We start from the raw sequence: 21,304 nt of genomic DNA, 5'->3' as shown, positions 1-21,304 counted from the left end.
GGACCGCCTGTTGCCGACCGCTGTTCTAAGCTAATATTGTTTTTTTTTAAGTATTGGTTCATGAGTGCCTAGGTACCTATAGTTGAGAGTCATAATTGACAGCATGAGTGCGCTTCAATGACAATAATTGTCTAATTGACAGGGGTTGGCAACCTAATATGTTCTAAAGTAAATGAATATTTGGGGACAATGTTACCCAGATCAATCTAGCCCCAAACTAAGCAAGGCTTGTACTATGGGTACTAGGCGACGATATACCTTCATACGTATATAAATAAATACATACTTAACACTTTATACTCTCGCGTTTTGTACACATAATTAATGTCCGCATCCGGATCCGGATCTAACGCGATTAAATTTTATTATTTTACCTTGTTTCCGACGTTTCTGCTAGGTTGCACTAGGTGCGGAAGACCCAGCGTTAGACTCGGTAATGACATTAATTATAAATACATCTACTTATTATATATTTATTTTTTGAAATGATTCTTTTTGGAACGACAATGTATTGCGTACATAGTCATCACTTGTGAGTTGTGACAGTGATAACGTCGCGTCAGTACGTGCGACGTTTGCTGAATTGTTTTATACCACCACCACCAACGGGCTCCTGAGTGCGGTCGCAGGGGCCTATGACAGCCCGATATTTGGCCACTAGGCGAAATCGCACGCGCCACGTGCAGATTTTAAAAAGTAACTTTTTTAAATATGTTAAGTTTAAGTTAGTTTAATATTAATTTAATTATTTAATTTTAATAATATGTATAGGATGTAATTAATCCGAAATAAAAGCTTTTTTTTATAAGAAAAAATAAAAGTCATAAGTTTTTTGTAAAACATAATGAGTAATTTTTTTTTTGAGCCTATACTAAGTAGGTACCCACATACTTATATATATATATATTCATGGAAACAGCATACATATTTTCAAAGGTACAACTTCCGCCAAACTGTATAACAGTTTGTTGGCAGAAACAGGCTGCCTTTCTTAAAATATTCCATCACGCACAAACTAAGTAACATGCGATAAGCATTAAAACCAATACTTTGTGTAGGTAATTTGACTAATTTCATTTCCTCGTGCTTTGGGACACATAATCATAAAGCGAAAATCATAGAAATATTATTTATCATGAACAGAACTGTTTACAAGCCCTGCCTTTCCTGATGCCTTCACATATAAAAACCAGCAGCACTCAAACCAGAGCAGGCTTCGCCGTGAAGTCAAAATGTCAACGTCACAGATATTCGTGACAACCGTAGTGGTGTTGCTGTCTCTGTCTCTCGTACAGTGTGTGGACGAGACAGAGAGCAAAGATGTAAAGGCGATGGCACCGGAATCAGATGCAAGACAAGATGATATGAGCGATATGGATATCATGGGTGCGCTGAGCGATTGCAATGAAACCTTCAGGATTGACATGTGTAAGATGGTTTTAGATTATAACACATTTTTTTGTACCCATGGTTAAACGTTAGGGGGGCATTTTTTCCTGTCGGAGCGATTATACTCGAAAATATTCACTATCTAAAGTGGTTATATAGAAAAACCCTATTCGTTTTGAAAAAAAACTCAAGAGTTCCGACATCCCACACCATAGGGCAGGGGCGTAGCTAGAGGATATGGCGCCCGGGGCAGTCACCAAATTTGCGCCCCCTGACAACTGACAAAAGTTTTCCTGCTGCTGCCTTTTGCCCATTTTGGCGCAAACTTTACGTTACCTATTCAATGTTTTCGTTTTTTTTCAGCATATTTACTGGCTCTAAATGAAAGTGGCAGTTTTCCTGATGAAACCGATAGGACACCGAAGGTAAGTTTTTTTTTCTCGAAAATGTTTTGTGAGCTTGAAGTTATTCGTTAAACGCTTTCGGCAAAGTACATAATCGTCAGATCTATCATTAGCTGAACTTCTCTCTGTCGACATTGTCGACCACATGGCCTAATGATCTGTAGGTATTATAATAAGTATTTTTCCCCTCACTAGCTCGGAAAGCCGTCTATTATCCTTTAAAACAAGCGGGGAAAAACGCATTTTATCCACTAGTGGGGAAAGTAATTTGACCTTGGATGGAGCGTGTTTAAGTAGCTTGACACATAACAAAACGTAAAACGCTCATAATAATGGTTCGTTCGATATTAATTATCATTAAATAAATGGTTTGAGAATCTAATAAAAAATACCAAATTTAGCTTTATTTAATAATTTTAAGTCATAAACCTTAAAATTCCATAAGAAACGTTAGATTTTTTGTAATGATGTTAAATATAATTCTGAACGCACAAGTTGAGTCGATGCAGTTTTAAAACGCATCGTTGACATTTCATACGTCAGAACAGAAATGTCAACATTGTCAACAAAATTTTTACTGTTCTTCTCACCGACTCACGTAAAAATCAGAATTTCTAGTGTTTTCTGTTATAATATCGTAAAAAAATTAGTGATTCCAGTGATGAAGATGATCTAACGCCTGTGGATGTTGCACTTTCCTCGCTATAGTGAGGGGAAAAGTTTTGTGTTACACACGGGTGCAAATGTATTTTACTTCTCGTGTGTTGAAACACTCGCTACGCTTAGGATTCTATTTTAGAACCACTCGCTTCGCTCGTGGTTCAACTATAGAATCCTTTCGCTTGCTCATGTTTCAATTCCACACTCGCGGGTAAAATACAACTTTGCACCCTTGTATAACAAATAACTATAAAGGCAGATGGGAAACTAAGATGCACTGTCGCCCGTCCGTACAAGGAACGACGAAATAAAAACTGATTGGCGAATTAAAATGCGTTTTTTTTTAACATGACCAAGTATAAATTTTTATAGTATTTATTAAGGGTACTTTCAGTTAACAATTTAGGCAAAAGTATTGTTATTTATGGAATGGAGAGTCATATATTTGAAAGGAATTTGTTAACAAATCCATTTAAACTCAAATTTCAATGCTTATCGTAAAAAAATAACAAAAATCGTACTTCGAACGTAAAATGCTCTAGTGCAGACACGTATCATTTTCTGCACACCTTTCATAAGAACAATGACCCTCTTTCAGAGCATGAGAAATGAAAATAAATTTTCACCTCCATTAAAAATATCTAGTATATTTTAGGTAGGAGGCAGGTAATAGGTATTGTCTTAAGCGAATAATAAGGTATAACTGGCGTATTTTTATTTCACATATTGTTCTAGTGTTACGTACGTTGCGTGCTGGAGATGGTGGACGTGGCATCAGCTATCGGGCAGTTCGACCCAGAGCGCGCTGAAGCTGCTCTCATGGGGATTAGGGGAGTGAGGGCGCTCAGTAACGTCAAGGAGGTTGCTGTCACTTGTGCTGACAGACGTAAGTTCCTAATGGTGCTGCTAGTTAGTTGACGGCCAGTTTGACCCTGAGTGCGCTGAAGCTGCTCTCATGGGTATCAGAGGAGTGCGGGCGCTGAGCAACGTCAAGGCGGTTGCTGTCACTTGTGCTGACCGACGTAAGTTCCTGGTGGTTCTGCTAGCCCAGTGATTACGGCTATAGTCGTATTTTGTGTCCCACGGAGGGGGCATTGATGAATCAGGTCAGAGAAATGGCCTTTGTGTATCGTATATATTATATGCTCATAGATGTGAGCGCCTGAGGATTCTGTTATCCTCGTCTTTATAATTCTGAAATAAAACAGTAAGCTTAGAATATTATTTTGCAGAGGAAACCTGCAAGTGTGAGAGATCGTACCAATTCATCAAGTGCCTCATGGAGATGGAAATCAAGATGTCCGAGAAATCCTAGTACAGTTAAGTAACCAACGCGTGACTTTCGGATATAAAAACCGGATTGGTTTATTTTGTTTTAATAGTCAATTAATGTAGAAAAGCAACTTTTATAGGATTAAACTATTTTTTTGTTATCCTGTTGACTAGTTTTTAATTATTTTTTTTTATTTCATATGTGTGAGTGGTGTAATGTTTCCAAAAATACATAAAAGGTCAGGAACATTTCATATTGCTATTTGGGAAATGGAAAATTCAGATCCGCGTGCAAATATTATATGAGAAGTTTCCAAAATAGTTCCATGTGGAAATTTCGCTATGTTGGAAACTTTCTGACGGCACATCAGTACCCTGTATAAAATGTCCCCAACATCCACCTACTTTATTCTTTTCACCTTAGCAGCTCGAACAAGCCTACTTTCGTCACTCCCTGGAGTGAGGAAAGTGCGAATTTCCTCACTCCAGGGAGTGAAGAAAGTGCGGCTTTCCTCACTCCAGGGAGTGAAATAAAGTAGCTTTTAAATTTAGTGAAGGCCATGAACTGCCACGTCATACTTTTATAACAGTTTTTTTTTTTGTCTTGTTTTTAAATGTATTATTCTGTGTAATTCGAATTACATTTTAACCTTTAATATTTTCTCACTACTGAGGTAAAAAATTATGTGTGCAACACGAGAGCAAAGTTATTTTACATCTTGTGTTTTTGAGTCCCTCGCTACGCTCAAGATTCTAACTTAGAATCACTCGCTTTGCTCGCGACTCAATTATAGAATCTTTCGCTTTCTCGGGACTCAAAATAAACACTCTCAAGAAAAACCAACATTCCTCTCTTGTTGCACAAACAACTATTTCGTAGTCCTCATAAAGTCATGGTAATAAATAAATAAATATTATAGGACATTTTTACACTCGTTGCGAATTTCCTAGTTTCACACTTGTATAGTAATGTATTTCCCTAACAGCATTTATACGTCATTATGACGCCAGCGACGTCATTATGACGCCATAATTACGTCATTATTACGTCACTGAAGTCACTTTGCTACCTGGGTATTACGAGTACATCTTATAACTACAATAAATATTAGGTACGTAGCGTAGGTTTGCGTATTAAGATAAATACGGTAAACTGCTTTTAATTCATTTTATTCATATATAACACAAGTACAAAACACAAGGACTAGCACACACTTAAAATAACAGATCTTTGGACACAAAATACTGTTCTTAACTCTAAACCCCGCCATTGAGGTTACGGTATAAATCGAGGGGATCCAAAAGTGCTTGCAAAAGACGACCAACTTGGAGGTTAAATATTCAGAAATGATGTTAAAAATTATTATTTCGTGACATTAGTTTTTAAACACCACTATAATTTATGATGCCGTCTAAATACAAAACTTATGACCACCATGTTGCGAACTTCCGGTTCGAACGCCATCTTGATAGTAGCCTCGTGATTAATTCCTTTATTTTTTGTTCATTAATATTGTTTAAAGTGTAATATCGATAGCTTTATTATACAGTAATCTAATTTGGTAGTGTGCAGTGAATGGAGAATTAATCTCAAAGCGTGTTTAACCACCATTTTGGAGTCAACGGCCGGTAGTCCACGTGCTTCTCGTAAAATCCAGCTATCGGTTTTACGAGACAACAACAACGAACTACCGAACAACGTCGTGCTCTAAGAGCATTTGGTATTTCTACCTCTAACCGTGTCTGGCTAGAGCCCTAGAGGCCCATAATTTTATTTACCGTACACTGGCTGAAGAAAATCTAGAAATATTAATTCGATCCCACGTGGATCCCACTTTGACGTTGGCGAAATCATCGACAGTACCGATGGAGCCATACTACTTAAAGATTGATTGATGTTGCGAACTGTCATTAAAACATGTCAAATGGAGCCGTATATATGTCACGATGAACAAATCAACGTAAACAACATCAAGAGCTGAACTCAAATAATTAACTTAAAGTAGCCAGGAAAAGGAACCTCGACACGAAAAAAAGAAGAAGAAGAGTCACAATTGCCGGTCCCGCATTGGCTTAAACAGTCAAGAGACGCTGTCCCTCGCATACAGTCGTTGCATAAATCATCTGTCAAGATATTAAAGGACCAATGATGATGATTGTTAATACGATTTCAGACAAATAATTGGCATAAGTAGATATTTGTTCGAACAGCTGTGCAAGTTTCAGAAAGTTTCAAAAAAATTGAAAACATTCTCGTTAATTTCAGGAAAAAATCATAGGAAATTAACGAAGTTTTCATTTTGGAAACTGTCCTTACAAAAGCTTGCATGTTTCTAAAAAAATTCAATTTGGAAATTTCGCTAGTTTGGCAACTTTTCGACGGCACATAGGTGTTGTCAATAGTTTATCTCTATAAGTTTGTCATATTAATGCTAGCACCGAATGAAAATAATAGACTATCTACCCAAAGAGTCCTTGCCACACCGCTCCGAGCCAGCCGCTCTGTGGCTCTCTGAAATCACATTAAAATCTCATTAGCTTTAATTTGATTAAAAAATAACTGCCGATTAAGGAGAGCTATCGGATATTAGGAAAAATTGATTTTTAATGTATTAAAATGTTTGATAATTAAGATTGATGAATTTCGGTTAGTACCAGACGTACCAGTATCCTCGAAACTAAAAAATTGTGAGTTGAGATGGCAAAGCCTGGGCACCTTTTCAGGATACCTGACATCGCCTTTTTTCGTGTAACCGGTGTAACGTACTTATGTAGGTACACTAGATAGGTATATCTACTAAGATTAAACATTTAAAGTTTAAATATATTAGGTACATACCTACACGCGTACAATTATAAATAAAGGATTTTTTGACCATGTGTTTTTCAGCCTAGGCCATAATGAGCACGAAAGTTCTACTAAGTTCTACGTTTCTCTAATGATAAACATTTAATAACTCACTCTTTCTGGCATTTATACATGGAATTAACCTTCTTCACGTCGCCGCGACTCAAGCCTTCTCGTTGGCCAAGGGTCACGCTGCCAACCTGAATACACATACCTTTGGTGAATTAAACTTTTAAAAAACCGGCCGAGCGCGAGTCGGACTCGCGCACGAAGGGTTCCGTACCATTACGAAAAAACTGCAAAAAAATCACGTTTGTTGTATGGGGGCCCCATTTAAATATTTATATTATTCCGTTTTTAGTATTTGTTGTTATAGCGGCAACAGAAATACATCATACATCATCTGTGAAAATTTCAACTGTCTAGCTATCACGGTTCATGAGATACAGCCTGGTGACAGATAGACAGACGGACAGACGGAAGGACAGACGGACAGCGAAGTCTTAGTAATAGGGTCCCGTTTTTACTCAATGGGTACGGAACCCTAAAAAGTATGGTTATTTTTTTATCTCAGTTCAAGTGTTTTAATTTACGACTGTAGATAAGTAATTGAAGCCATTCATATGTGCAAACAATGTAATAATATACAATTGTAGCTTGCTTAATCGATTAAATGTTTAACTAACAAGATTTGATTAAGGTGCGTTGGGGTAAGATTGAAAGGGTTTTTTATGCGGGGTAAAATGAAAAAAAAAAATGAAAAATGCTTCGACATACGGAAGATTTTTTGTCTTACCCCTCATGAAAAACCTTACGCAACTTACACACAGACGTGTCTGTGTCGTTGCCTTGTATGAATTGTGTTAAAGTCGGACCAAGCTAACTTTGCATAGCATTTGCAATGACAGAGTAAGGCAATGTCATCATTCATGATAATGTCAAATTTCACACTCCCTCACACAAAGTTTAAGTCGGTGCAAAATTAGCTTAGACGTACTGTAACTGCCAACCTTATATAGTTGGTCAAACCAAATTGTCAGTAAATAAGAACAAAAAAACTATACTCATCCTTTTCTTTTGGGTGCTAGTACTAGTGCAAGACAAAGATAGTATGATTATCTCTGTCTATGTTTGAAATGAGACTGTCTTTTGACAAACCTTATAGCAAAGACATAAGGTCCACCGATGGTCAGTTTAGAGTGTTGTTAGTTACCTTAGGCTCGATAGTTTTCCGTCCGTTGCTGGAGAAAGCGTACTCGGAGTAATGCATGACGCTGTTGTAGTCGTAACTCACGCCGAAGTCGTTCGTGTCCTTGGCGTCAGACTTCTTGAAGTTGTTCTGCGAGCCTGAAACGAATTAGGAATAGACATGCGTTTGAATTTGATGAGCTGAGGGAGAGGCGTCGTATCGAAACCCTTTAGATCAGTGACGGATTTGCCCTAAGGCGCGAGATATTAGGGGCGGCTAATTGTGACAAAAATTCGCTGATGATAACAAGACATAACTCAAAATGTAGTCCATATGATGGGCGCTGAGAAAGGGGCGGCTACAGGGCCTGGGGCCTAGGGCGGCAAAGACTGCAAATCCGCCACTGTTTTAGATTCTAAAGGGTTTCGATACGACGCCTCTACCTCAGCGGGTATGTCTGCGGTGTCTACCTGCAGAACATAAGAACTACTAAAGTTTAGAAGTTCTTATGGTCTGCAGGCAGACACCGCAGACATTCGTATGCAGAACTTCTTCCTAATATGTCGAAGCTTCCTTTTTTACATACATTCTCAGATCAAGCAAAGAAAGGAAAAGTTTCAGTTTTATCGATAAATTGCAATTAGTGTATAGTCAAGGTGCCTACATATTTTGGTTTACAATAACAATTAATACAAATTGGCTATCTATCTTATAGAAAAGGGGTCACTAAAGTTTTTAATCAGAAAGCCACTTCAGGCCTCTGCTTCCATATCGCAGACTAGATTGGCAGGCTCGCGGGACGTAGGATGGAGACCATTATCCTAGGCTATATTGACTTGATGTTCTGCAGCATGCTATTCGTGCTGTATTGGGCCCTTGGACACCTAGGTTCTGCAGGTTTACTTCCTGAAGGTATACTAGGAAGCTAACCCGACTTGATGTTCTGGTAGCGCACATCCACGTAGTCATCGCGCTCGGGACGGCTCTGCTCGTGCATGAATCCCACAGCATGTAAAAGCTCGTGTAATACTGTGCCCTTCTTGGACACGCAGCCTGGGTTTTGCAGGTTCACTTCTTGACGCCCACCTGGAAGAAAGTGTGAAGGAAAGACAAATGTAGAGTTACTATACGTTATATGTACGTCCATGATTTTCTGTTCAAAATGTATCCATTGACACCCACATGTTAATATTTAGTCAGGTTTAATTTTAGACCTCGAGGGCTATGGTAACTGGTCTAGCCATCAGAGAGTGACTGATGGCTAGACCAGTTAATGTATTGCTTGCATTTTAATAAATTGATTATTCAGAATATCTGCCAAGTTAAACTAGTTTGACAGCACTGGCTTCCCTCGAATGCGGCTGACCCGTTACCGAATAAACAAACTTAGCTGTCAGTACAACTGCACTGTATCAGGCACCTGAGTGTAACAGACGGCGACAACTGGCTGACAGAATCAAGAGACACGATCCTCATCAGTGAGGGAGCGATCTAACAGAAATAGAAGCCAATTTAACTTGTACATAAAACATTTTACCAATCCGTCCAACGCTGGACCAGCATCCAGTATTGCCGCTCTGTATGGTGATGTAGTCTTTCTGGCCGTTGTACGGGACGAAGCGGAGGCACGTCAAGCGGTGGTAATCAGCTATCGCCTTCATGATGTTGTCGCGTTGTTCTTGATCTGTAACGTTAAACGTGTATATTAATGGCAAAGTAGTTTGTTTCTTATTTTCGTTAGTAAAAGTAGAGTTGCTTAGTAGTTTCAGACCGCCAAAAGTTAAAGCCAGAAGTTGGCTCCAACGTTTCCTACGTTCCTTCGGAAAAAGAGCGGACCGTTTTGTTTTCCGGACAATACACCAGTCTTCGATATAAGGTATGAAGAAAACCCACTGGACCTTCCACTTTCTTTAGGAATTTGTATACAATTAGTAAAATTACCACTACTGAGACATGCTTTGATGAACGATGACGTGCCGTTAGGCCAGCGCCAGGCCTCCTGGCCTGGCGCTGACTGAACTGTATCAGAGAGAACTCACATCCCGTTCCTCCCCCATTCCCGCAAGATTCCTAGTAAAGCATCAGGATCTCTCATTTTGTTGAGGTTACATAGTTACCAGGATTCAAGACTGTAGTTACTCACTGTATCGTCCTTCGATGACGTAAGGTATGATGCCGTTAGGCCACCGTGAGGTCTCATCTCTCATTCCGTTCCTCTCCAGCTTTGGGATGAGTATATCACCCTCTGCGTACTCCCCCATTTCCTCAGGGTTCATGAGTGATGACTCGTTCCATTTCGCTACTGCGTCACCTGTAACATTGGGGTTTTTAAGACACAATTTAGACGGACGTGTCTTTCATGAATTCTATCGTCGCTTGAAGGCTTCAAGAAAGAAAGCTTGAAAATTTAGTTGTCTAAACTGTATGAGAAAATGAGAAAACATATTAATGGTGGACAATAATGCCGGTTAAATCAATCATCATTAGACTAAAGAGCCACACCATGGATCCCTGAAATTAGTTAGCTATGTTAAACCCCTGAATAGACCAGAAGATGTCTTAAGACATCATCTGTAGTGAGTGCTGCGTGTATTGAGTAACCGCGGAGATAAGGTAACAAGATACTGCCACGTAAAGGCTGCTTGCGTACTATCTATGCAAGCGGTGTGCATGTGCCTTAAGTAACTTAATGTACCTATGTTAAGTTTAATTACGCTCAGCATGAACACTCGTAAAGTAAACGTGTTTATAAAGTATTGTGTCACTGCTATCAGTACATGAAATTGAGGAAGTGGACCGTCAGCGGGAGACATTTCTGAGGGCCTAACATGAACATCGAAACTCGAAATTTCATTATCTGCCTCTCTATCGCTCTTGCATATTTGAACGATAGAGTAGGATTAGTTTCTCTGGTCGGTTATCGTGTGAGGTGTGGGGTTGATGCTAATGTGCACCACATAAATTATTGGGTAGGTACGAAATTATCTAGTTTATGACGAATGATCCTGCTCATGAATTTGGCATTTTCACTGTAAGGTTCCGTAGACATAATCGGAACCCATATTCATATAGTTTCGTCGTGTCCGTCTGTCTTTTTGTAGATAACACTATAATTTGTGAACCGGGAATTTTCAAAATTTTTAGTTGGACCTACCTGCAACAGAAATACATCATCTGTGAAAATTTCAACTGTCTAGTTATCACGGTTCATGAGTACAGCCTGGTGATAGACAGACATACGGACACTGGAGTCTTAGATAATAATAGGGTCCCGTTTGTACCCTTTGGGTACGGAACCCTAAAAATTAAAACCGACGTTTACGCGTAACGTTGAAGTTAAATTTAGCTCATACCTACAGGTAAAATGAGAAGTGACCCAATCAATTAATCACTTACCGCTTTCACTGTTAGGAGAACCGTATAGTTGAGGCCCAAGATGCGACAAGTTGATCTTTATATCATCAGCATCATCATTATTATCATCTATGCTATTCGCTGCTTCAATAACTACGTCGCCATCTTCCAGAGGCAACGCTTTACACCCCGAAATTACAATAAAGAATAAAAGTAAGTAAACTTTAGCCATTTTTAGCGAAATTATTAAAATAAATTCAGTAAAGTACCAGACTCGCAGAAGTCACAAGAAAGTGTGCGCTAAAATACCGCGAGCGCGTATTTATATGCCTCCGACCTGTCATAGGGTAAACAGATATACCTACTTCCCGGTACAGGCTGTACCGCCGAAAAATATACATTGTACACGCATCGATAAGAGGAACCTTCGCTGTGTTTTTGGTTTATGTTTCCTGAATGGGACAGCTGAATATTGTTTGTTATCCTCGCTGATAAGAGATCGCGAATTCTGACATTTTTATGTGGAGCAACTTGTAGGTATACCTATGTCTGGTAAGTAATATATTCAGCTCGGTTTCAGAACAGTACCAACATCCTCTAGAAACTTCAGTAAAATGTGAATGCAACCGAAGTCTATCAATATATTTTTCACCACACCCGCTTGTCTCGTATAGGCTCTCTTGTTTATTAAAAAACTGATGAAAAGGTGCATTTTATCCACAAGAGTGGCAAAGTAATTTGAATTTAGAGTTGTTTCCTAATGTTGGCTAGTAGACTTGACTTTTAAAATATAACGTTTAAAATTTAAAATATTAATTATTAATTATTTAACGTACAGTTAGTATTTTCCCCGCGTTGGTGTGATTGAAAAATTGTGTTTCACTCGGTGGCAAATTTTATTTAACCCTCGTATTGAAACCCTCGCAACTACGCTCGTGGTTCTATTTAGGAATCTCGCTTGTTCGGGTATCAATATTAGAACGAGCGGTTAAACAACAACTTTTCCCACTTGTAAATAACTACCTACTTATTAAAGATGGATTCGCGGGCTTCACGGCTCATGGACAGCGGCTCGCTGACCAACTAGGCTACCGAAGGTTATCCGATTGCGGCAAATGTTTTTGTTTAAGTAATTGTTTTACACGCTTTATAGAAACGCTTGTAGCCATGTAAGCGCAAGAAGCCTTGTGTTGTGGGTACTCAGATAATGATATATGTAATAGGTACATAGAAAACACCCATGACTCAAGAAAAAATTATCCGTGCAGGCAGTCACTCACTAGGCCAGACCGTCGCCTGGAACCCTAAATACGTGATATGGAACCCTAAACAAAAATTTTAAACCTACGACTAAAAACGCAATTAAAACTCGCTAATTATTAGTACATAGAGGCGAGTCAACTAGACAATTTACGGCGTCTTATAGATAACGCTAAGAATAGGGGACCCCTATTCATAAATTAACTAGGAATTAACGCTAATTAAATAGTTGTCTAGACTGTGGCTAGACTACAATGTGTCCGCTATTCCGCGCTCGGCAAAACGTTCCACTTTGTCGCTTGCCATAAAGACGCTTTGACAGGTTATTCGTATAAATATACAAGCAAATCTCATCCTTATGGTAAGCGACAATGTGGAACCTTTTAGACTTCGACACAATAAAGATAACTTTGAAAGGGAATAACAACTCTGTTGCTAATAAATTAAGACTAATATTGCAATGACGCTTAATTGCGATTATAGGGTCGGTATCATAGAGATAGTATACATATACAAGTAGTTATAGACATGAAACCGAGCGACCAGGGGTAAGAGAATAGTTATTTACGATAAAAGTGCGGAAAAGAGGAAATTCGTAACGAGTGGCGATAAATTAAAACACGACCGCAGGGAGTGTTTTAAATCGACACGAGTTGCGAATTACATTTTCGCACGTGTATCGTACAACGTTTTACAGTACATATGACCCTTTAAACTTTCGACATATGCACGAAGTGCTCATTCCCGCACTAGTGCGAAAAAGTAGCACCATATGTACTGTAAAGACATATTCATGTATTGACAGTTTTCAGTATGGATGGTATAGAAAGGATGCATATCTCTTATGGCAGAATTGTTGCAAAAGTGACCGCTTTAGCTTTAAATAATAGTTCCTAATCTCTCCGGTGGTTAGGCTCTGGGACATGAGTATAACATGAACCATATAAGGCAACAAATAACCCGACCAAATTACGTAGGTTGTTTTTGGTAGTATTTCGGCGCCGCCTAATTACTGTTTTTTGATGGACACTTCATATATAGAGATTTGGCTCCTTTATACATATAGTCTCCATGGTTTTCAGTTTACATGTATGGCAGCATAATCATTTTTAGGGTTCCGTACCCAAAGGGTAAAAACGGGACCCTATTACTAAGACTTCGCTGTCCGTCTGTCACCAGGCTGTATCTCGTGATCTGTGATAGCTAGACAGCTGAAATTTTCACAGATGATATATTTCGGTTGCCGCTATAACAACAAATACGAAAAACAGAATAAAATAGAGATTTAAGTGGGGCTCCCATACAAGAAACGTGATTTTTGACCGAAGTTAAGCAACGTCGGGCGGGGTCATTACTTGGATGGGTGACCATTTTTATAGATAATGGTACGGAACCCTTCGTGTGCGAGTCCGACTCGCACTTGGCCGGTTTTTCTCTTTCACTTATAAATTTCGGTATTTCGCCATGGTCTCCTTGCTATGATGCCATAACCCGACCATGAAAAAATGCCCGGTCGGTGATAAAGACGAAGCATGTCACTATTTTCTCTTTCCTCTTATAGGAATCGCAATAAGACTATCTTTCTCTATCAAAGTGTCAGTCCCTTGGTCGGTATCGAATACCAGCGGCCGTAGTACGGTCGCATTTTATCATCTGTCACGTTCTAACAATCGTAGGGTAAGTGCGAAAGTGACAGGCGATAAAAATGGAACCATGCTGCCACCGCAGACCTATACACGTACCAGTCACTGGCAGTGTCAAAACTGAGACGCAATACTGTTAGAAAAATACACTTTTTCATGTTTTGTCTATGCTCCCTTGGTATAAAAAGCTGGGTGACCATAGAGTTGCTCTCTCTTTCTGATCCTGGCAAGCTGTAAGTTTTGTGTCGTCCATTTAATCAATTTAAAATCATAATTGAAATAACAGCTCCGAATATCTACAGTCGTTGTGTGTACATAATATATAGGTAATATACCAAATGAATATTCCAATATAGTTGTGCATGAAGAAATAGATGGTTTGATTTGTCTCCGCCACTGCCATGAGGCATAACCTTCCTGCGCCCCATATTCTGCTAACAAATACACATTGGACAAAGATATCGGACAGATGGAATATCACCCTTAGGATTAAGAAATTAAAGTCCAAAATTCTGATGTTTGTATTGTATTTCTAACATATTAGAACTTTATACACTACATCATCTGTATATACATGAGCATTTTTGCTTCGCAATATTATTACGATTTAAAATAAATTTCTCTCTTTATTATATTATTTTTACATTTCCTTAATCCACCTAGTATTTAGGCAAAGTGACAAAAACTAAAACAAAATTACAGAACAGAAATAAACATACTTAGTTTCCTTTAGAATAAATAGTAGGTACAGTCGCCATCAGATATATCGGAGCGGCCGATGTGCTCAAAAATATCTGAACACGCACCTAGCGCCTTGACAATAGAGGCGTGTTCAGATATTTGTGAGCACCTTGGCCGCTCCGATATATCTGATGGCGACTGTACTAAACAATTGTGAAGTTTATCTTGTCACGACCAAATAAATACATTTACAAGAAGGCAGATGACTAAATAGTATATAAAATGTGGCATTCCACAAGAAAAGGACACTGTTATTCCGCCAGCGCTCACGTTTCTGCGTCATTTATATTTATTGAAATCGTAAGCTTTACGCGGTTCGTTTTCTTGCAAATAGCCACGAATTTAAGTTTACAAATTGAAATGACAACCAGCGTCATTTTACGTTCCCAGTTTTTTTGGTAATAAAACTATTTGGTCTGTCAATCAATTCTCAATTTAATTTTCAGAACCCTAGTATTGCACGACCTATGGATTAATTAGAATAATTAGACGAATTCTTAAAGCTCGTTAAAAAATTCTTTACATTGGTTTTCAGAAAAAAGTGTACGATTTCCTTTTTTTTAACTATCAACTTTTAGAATACTTGGATTAACTATTGGTTAAAAAGAAAGAAAAATTGTGTCCCCAGATTTACATACAAATTTTAGGTGTCAGTTTTGGGACCGTCCATAAAAAATGTATGTGAAAATACGCCACAAAACTCAATTTTTTCAGATACTTTTACCCTTTTTAAATAGTCCGCGTGATTCTGAGTAGAAAGAACCCAAAAGTGGATAGTTTTTGGAAAAAAGAAAATGATACACTTCTGAAAATGTCCACATAGGTTACATACCGTAACCAAGTCGCAAGGTTACGGCGATCATAGGCAGTTGGCACATATTGCTTTGTAGATCGCACGCTTGCCGTCCCTTTCATTTGTATCTGATCGACCCGGGACAGAAAGGGACAGCCGTGGCCGGTTAAAAGCTACAACATCATCAGTTTCGGTATTGGAGTATATATGTCAAAGTAGCTTTAATGTGGCTAGTAGGAACAAGCTAACTCTGCAATGACAAAGTGTGGCTATGTCATCATTAATGTCAATACAAAGTTTATAACGACACTTCCTCACTCGAGATAGCTTAGACGGACCCTACCCACGACCAGGGACCCAGAGGTTCAGAGCGAGAGATCGTAGTAATTGAAACAAAACCTCGCTTCTCTTCTACTATTTACGGAACGACTAGAATATTAATAGGAGAAAAAATATCCATGTGGCTTGCTACAGAAAAGGGTCCTTATGCTTCATGTGCATAAGGAACTTTCCATCAGAAATGAGAAAAGGCTCTTTATAGTAAGTACTCCATGTTTCTGATAAAAAAGGCTTTTCATATGTGGCGTTTCAACAGAGAACTTCATGTGCTATGCTTCATGTGCATAAGAAACTTTCTATCAGCACACACATGCACATGGAGCATAAGGACCCTTTTCTGCTGGAAAGCCACATATATTTTTCGTTTCGGAACGTAATGAAGAAATAGTATGACATTTTTGTCTCCTACTAGGATTGAAAAAGCTAAAAATATAAAATAAAGTTTCCAAAATAGAAATAAGTAATTTTGAGTCTGTACTCGGTACTCTTGGGAGCATTTAGCTGAGATTTCTTAAAGTAGTAAAAAGAGGGATCTGTGCAATTTGAACTCTGGTCTAAGGTCATATACAGGTTGGCTAAAAAATAAGTGGATTCCCGTTGCCAGGGAGGTTTTGGGATTATAGTGAGCAACTTTTACTATGGGACCAACCAGGACATCGCGAAAAAAAATTTACCCTCCCATAGAAAATGGACCAGCCGAAATGTGTGAAACAGTCAACATTTTTTTCGCGATTTCAGGGTTGGTCCCATAGTAAAAGTTGCTTAGTATAATCCCAAAACCTCCCTGGCAACGGGAATCCACTTATTTTTAGCCACCGTGTATAAAATAAAATTTCCAAAATCAAAATAAGTAATTTTGAGAGTATGTACTCGGTACTCTTGGGAGCATTTAGCTGAGATTTCTTAGGGTAAGGTAGTGAAAAGAGGGATCTGTGCAATTTAAACCCTGGTCTAAGGTCTTATATCCAGTGTGTAATAACAATATACTAAAACAGTACCAATGCCGAAACGAATGTTAGTCAACAAATTCAACGCTCAGCTAGCAAAACTTAACAACTGGAGAAGAGAGCTAACCTTAGTACTAAGTACCTACTTAAGTTAGGTCGTCGCAGCCAAGCTAGACCATTCAACTTCACGTATGTACAGTAGTATGTCAGATATATCAAAGTTCAAAAATATCTGTACACGCACACTAAAATTAGGGGCGTGTACAGATTTTGTGAGCACCGTGGCCGCTCCGATATATCTGATGGCGACTGTACAGGCGTCCGCAGTATCACAGGTGATGTGCCGCGCTAGACATGTCTGCTTTATATTGCGTAAAAGTTTTTAATGAAGGCAAATATACAGTATAACAAATTTGGTTACTAAAATAACTGAATTTGAGCTTCAAAGGTGTCTTTAGCTAGCCATACACGCACGGATTTGCCCGTCGGATCTGCCTGAAAGATGTGTCTGGCGGACACATCCGTTAAGGCCGTTACATCGGTTTGCCGCTGTCTCTGTCACATTTCGCAAGAAAGAACGGGAAAGATCATGCGCGCCAAGTGTCAATTTTGATAGAATTTTGTCGATTTTTATTTTGCAGATACAGCAAACATGTTTGGCGCAGCAGAGATCTGAGCTTTTTCTTAGTTTAGTTTAGTGTTGGTCGTAAAGGGTTCTATCACCGTGCAAAAACTGGCATGCGATGTTAGATATATTGTCAGATAAGTAGGTTCCACGAATCGGAAGCCGCAATGTATCTCGCTATCTTTGTTGCAAGGTGAATAGAGGCCTTAAGTTGACAAAAACGGATTCTTTTCACGTAAAACCGTATGGAGATCGGTGTAGCTTGGCTGGGCTCGATTACAATAATAATTCCCTTTAAACCGGGTAAATGTAGGCACTCGGTGAGGACGGCCGCGCGGCCCGTGCCAGCGCCGGAGACCATTGAATGTTTTAATACAATTTCGTTAAGAATCAGCCGTTTTTGGTTTACACACGGCACTGCAACCCTAGATGAGTGTGGTTGAGCGAGGCAATATTAAGATCAACGATATGTGACGTTTTCAACCAAAAGGTACCACATTGTCGCATGTCGATAAGGTTGATTTCTAATTGAAGCAATATGGAAATAGCGCCTTACTGACAAGCGACAATAAGTACCCTTTTGGTTGAAAATTGCACATATAGCCGATACAGGTCTATATCGGCCTGCGGTTGCCTATGCAACCGTGCCATTTTTGTGTACGGTGTAGTCATCATCAGATATATCGAAGCGGCCGAGGTGCTCACAAATATTTGAACACGCCTCTGTTGTCAAGACGCTAGTGCGTGATCAGATATTTTTGAGCACCTCGGCCGCTCCGATATATCTGATGGCGACTGTACAGTCAAAAGTAGCGTATAGATCGTACCAAAAGTATCTGTCACCCGCTAATAGGCCTACTACTTTCACATATAGAGATATATCTATACATTTCGTGTTTAAAGGTATCTTTCATACACTACTACACCTTACATGTACAACATGTGTTTGTAAAGCTATTACAGAACGGTAGATACTTTTCACGTCTAGCTCATTCGCTACTTTTGATGCTGGAAGTTATATATTACGATGTTGAGATGCAGTAGCGTGTGTAATATGCTTATGTTTGGTGATAATGTAAACTGTCGACAGCCTCTGGTCTCCTGGTGCTCATTGCCAGCTCATATCACAAGATGTCCAATTAAATGATACGCGACACTCATAAGCCACATAATTTGTATAGCTAATCGAAATAATTATACATTATTTATTGACTTTACTTTAACACACAACACAATGTTAGAAATTGACAACACCTATAGACGTCTTTGTACAGAGTTCAGTAAGTAACTAACTGCACACATCACAGATATATATAGAAAAAATAAACTTCATCTTGTTAGTCTATACATAACAAGTACACTTTAGCCTAAACCTACGTTCACAGAAACTGGAAATATTTACTTGTATACAGTACCCACCGCTATGAAACGGATGCCGGTTAAAACTAAATAAATACTTTTTTTTCGTGGACAGGATAACGTGGGCAACTGCCAAATAAATAAACATAATTCAATTTTAATTGCTCCCTATGATAACGGTTTCTATAAATAAAAATTAAATTATATCATACATAGTTGCTACATTTAAATACGAAATTACAGTGGAATATTTTGTGTGTAGAAAAATACGTGAATTTCACCCAACGGTTTGGCCGGTCGAAATCGTGTTAAAGTCCAAGAATCACAATTTGTCACTTTGCTATCACCGTCTTTGAGTCACTACGGTTAGTATTGCATAAATACATTTTTACATTCACACGCCGTCTTAACATAAGACACGCGCATGTCCGGCCGCACTCCGTACGGCGGACGCCACTCGCTAAGTGAGGCCAGTTTCACTGACTGACTATTCTGACGTCATACCTTTTCTTGGCAACATGTCAAACAAGATGTACCCCCTTATTCATAAAAGTTTACAAGCCTCAATAAGTTATAGCTAATTGAGGCTTGTGCGTTTATGGATAAGACCAAAATAGTCTGGTAAACTAATTCCTTAGCAGAAAGATCGCGAAAACAAATTATGTACTTTCTACCGACAACATTGGTTTACAAGACTGCAACTGTACACAATTTCTATTTTTGTATTTTTCGTGTTTTTTTTTGCTCTATAGACAGATAAAGCTCACGATTTTTAAATTGCCAAGGTAAGGGTTACCGTTTTTATTCGCTCCGTTCATGTCTGCGGCTTCGCCTTAGCGAACATGGGACAAATTTACATTAACAAATTAATAGCTGTCATATAATATAAAGTTCCCATGAAGTTTAATTTTTTTCCGCTCCGTACGTCGTCGTCTTTTTCCACGCGCACATCGACAGTCAGAATAAAAAATGACCTCACCTCGCCAAGGAATGGTTGTGGAAGCGACGAAAGCGCGTTATTGAGGTAGCTGCGCTCCAGAGACTTGGGCGATTATTGCTCGTAGAATGGCAGTGTTTGACAAACAGCGCATCGAAGAAACCCCCCACACTAGCGTCGGCGTCAACTCAATGGCTGCCCGACGCAATGCTGACGCAACTGGGTGCAAGTTTACTAGACTAGACGACGACGCTCAAAAGACTGCGGGGGTTCTGGAAGTGTTGATGCAGGTCCCAAGTCTCCGCGGGTCCCCTCACGTGTTGGGCGGGGCGGTGGTGGAGGGGGGGAGGACCACGAGGGGCTTCACGATGGCGGCGGCGCTGAGGTACGACGCGCTCACTGTTAAAGGGCCGCCGCTGCCGCTCACCACTTGGGTTTCTACCATCTGTAAGGGAATTTATCTATTAGGTATTAAAAAGTTATTTAATCTCAAGCCAAGTAAACACCTACAAAAAAAAGAAAATTTTATTTGTCTGGAAAAACAATCAATTTAGAGGCTAGAGAATAAAAACACAGATAATACAGATATGGTAGCACAATGCGTCTCATAAGAAAGCTTAAAATAGGGCTCAAAAATCTTTTTAAGATAAGATGGCTCGAAGTCACTGGAGCAAATGAGCGCTCCAAATATGTTCAGTTTCTTTGCGATACGGAATATTAAGATTTAAAGAGTTCCTTAAGAGGATCACGGTCGTCGACATAGCTTAGAAGTGGGAGAATTAAAGGAACAGTACGAGTATTCTTTCGTCTTTCTGTTTATTTTATCATGTCCATGACTCTCAAACGAAAAGTCGCTAGTTCGAAGTGTTCAAATCCCGGCTCGTACCAAAGAGTTTATAGCAACATAAGTACGAAGTATCATTTTGGTATTTACCAATCGCTTTTAGATGCACAGGAAACATCACGAGGAAACCAAACTAATCCCAATAAGGTATAATTTAATTATACGAACGGGTCTACCGCAATTTAATTTCATCGTCTTTACCTTAAATCCCGACGTTACAGCTGAGAAAAACCGCGCGTTAAATCGCGGTAGACCCGTTCGTATAATTAAATATGTGTTCAAAACGCGAGAGTTTAAATATATGGTATAATTTTCCCTTTAGGATTGAAAATAGTCATGCCAGTCGCTTTCGTAAAGGCATGTACCAAATAGGATGTAAATTCACTACCATGTATTGACACACGATTAAAACTAAAAATATCAAAAAATGTATTTTCGATACACGATTGGATAAATGATTTTTTTACTGCATTAATTATTTTTTTATGATTTTGACCCATGTTATTTCACTTGATATGCGTTAAAATTGTTAAATAACAAACGAAACCGTCAACGCCATCTATACGAGAGTAGGCCAAAGGTAGTGACGCGATCTGATCGAGAATCAAAATTTCTTGATTTTCGAGGCACGTTTTTTCCTTAGACTGTATCCACCTATTACGGAGTTATATCTATCTTTGCATGTACATAGACATTCTTG

At 39.0% G+C, this 21,304-nt stretch overlaps 3 protein-coding genes across 7 annotated transcripts in view; 1 reads left to right on the top strand and 2 right to left on the bottom strand.

Annotated features, from left to right (window-relative positions):
* The first annotated feature begins 1,214 nt into the window (after positions 1 to 1,214).
* Positions 1,215 to 3,780, top strand: LOC134750397 (uncharacterized). Its single transcript, XM_063685567.1, has 4 exons — positions 1,215 to 1,428; positions 1,753 to 1,814; positions 3,189 to 3,339; positions 3,686 to 3,780. Exons 1-4 carry the CDS (start codon positions 1,233 to 1,235, stop codon positions 3,766 to 3,768), a joined length of 492 nt encoding a protein of 163 aa, XP_063541637.1. The 5' UTR covers positions 1,215 to 1,232; the 3' UTR covers positions 3,769 to 3,780.
* Positions 3,781 to 6,098: 2,318 nt separating this feature from the next.
* Positions 6,099 to 11,371, bottom strand: LOC134750013 (low choriolytic enzyme-like). The gene is made up of 7 exons (XM_063685080.1): positions 11,159 to 11,371; positions 9,906 to 10,073; positions 9,300 to 9,446; positions 8,693 to 8,848; positions 7,787 to 7,920; positions 6,688 to 6,773; positions 6,099 to 6,237 (listed from the first exon to the last, which is right to left on the bottom strand). Exons 1-7 carry the CDS (start codon positions 11,346 to 11,348, stop codon positions 6,186 to 6,188), a joined length of 933 nt encoding a protein of 310 aa, XP_063541150.1. The 5' UTR covers positions 11,349 to 11,371; the 3' UTR covers positions 6,099 to 6,185.
* Positions 11,372 to 19,276: 7,905 nt separating this feature from the next.
* The window catches only part of LOC134750026 (max-binding protein MNT-like), a 53,415-nt gene continuing 51,387 nt past the window's right edge, over positions 19,277 to 21,304 (bottom strand). For all 5 annotated transcript variants that reach the window (XM_063685106.1, XM_063685103.1, XM_063685102.1 and 2 more), the window contains exon 12: positions 19,277 to 20,205. In XM_063685106.1, the coding sequence (XP_063541176.1) occupies positions 20,074 to 20,205 (132 nt within the window). In that variant the 3' untranslated portion in view covers positions 19,277 to 20,073. The remainder of the gene's footprint in view (positions 20,206 to 21,304) is intronic.

The sequence above is a fragment of the Cydia strobilella genome, chromosome 19 (assembly GCF_947568885.1).
Source record: "Cydia strobilella chromosome 19, ilCydStro3.1, whole genome shotgun sequence".
NCBI lineage: Eukaryota > Metazoa > Arthropoda > Insecta > Lepidoptera > Tortricidae > Cydia > Cydia strobilella.
The sequence above is the reverse complement of the archived record's forward strand: the minus strand, read 5'-3'. Positions and strand labels throughout refer to the sequence as shown.

What these genes read in the sequence shown, in the direction of transcription:
- LOC134750013 (XM_063685080.1), bottom strand. Translation starts at nt 11,348, where the DNA reads ATGGCTAAAGTTTACTTACTTTTATTCTTTATTGTAATTTCGGGGTGT. An exon ending in CGTCATCGAAGGACGATACA is followed by an intron (nt 9,447 to 9,905) that starts GTGAGTAACTAC and finishes TTAACGTTACAG; the next exon opens with ATCAAGAACAACGCGACAAC. An exon ending in ATGTATAAATGCCAGAAAGA is followed by an intron (nt 6,238 to 6,687) that starts GTGAGTTATTAA and finishes ATGTGATTTCAG; the next exon opens with AGAGCCACAGAGCGGCTGGC.
- LOC134750397 (XM_063685567.1), top strand. Translation starts at nt 1,233, where the DNA reads ATGTCAACGTCACAGATATTCGTGACAACCGTAGTGGTGTTGCTGTCT. An exon ending in AACCTTCAGGATTGACATGT is followed by an intron (nt 1,429 to 1,752) that starts GTAAGATGGTTT and finishes GTTTTTTTTCAG; the next exon opens with CATATTTACTGGCTCTAAAT. An exon ending in TGTCACTTGTGCTGACAGAC is followed by an intron (nt 3,340 to 3,685) that starts GTAAGTTCCTAA and finishes ATTATTTTGCAG; the next exon opens with AGGAAACCTGCAAGTGTGAG.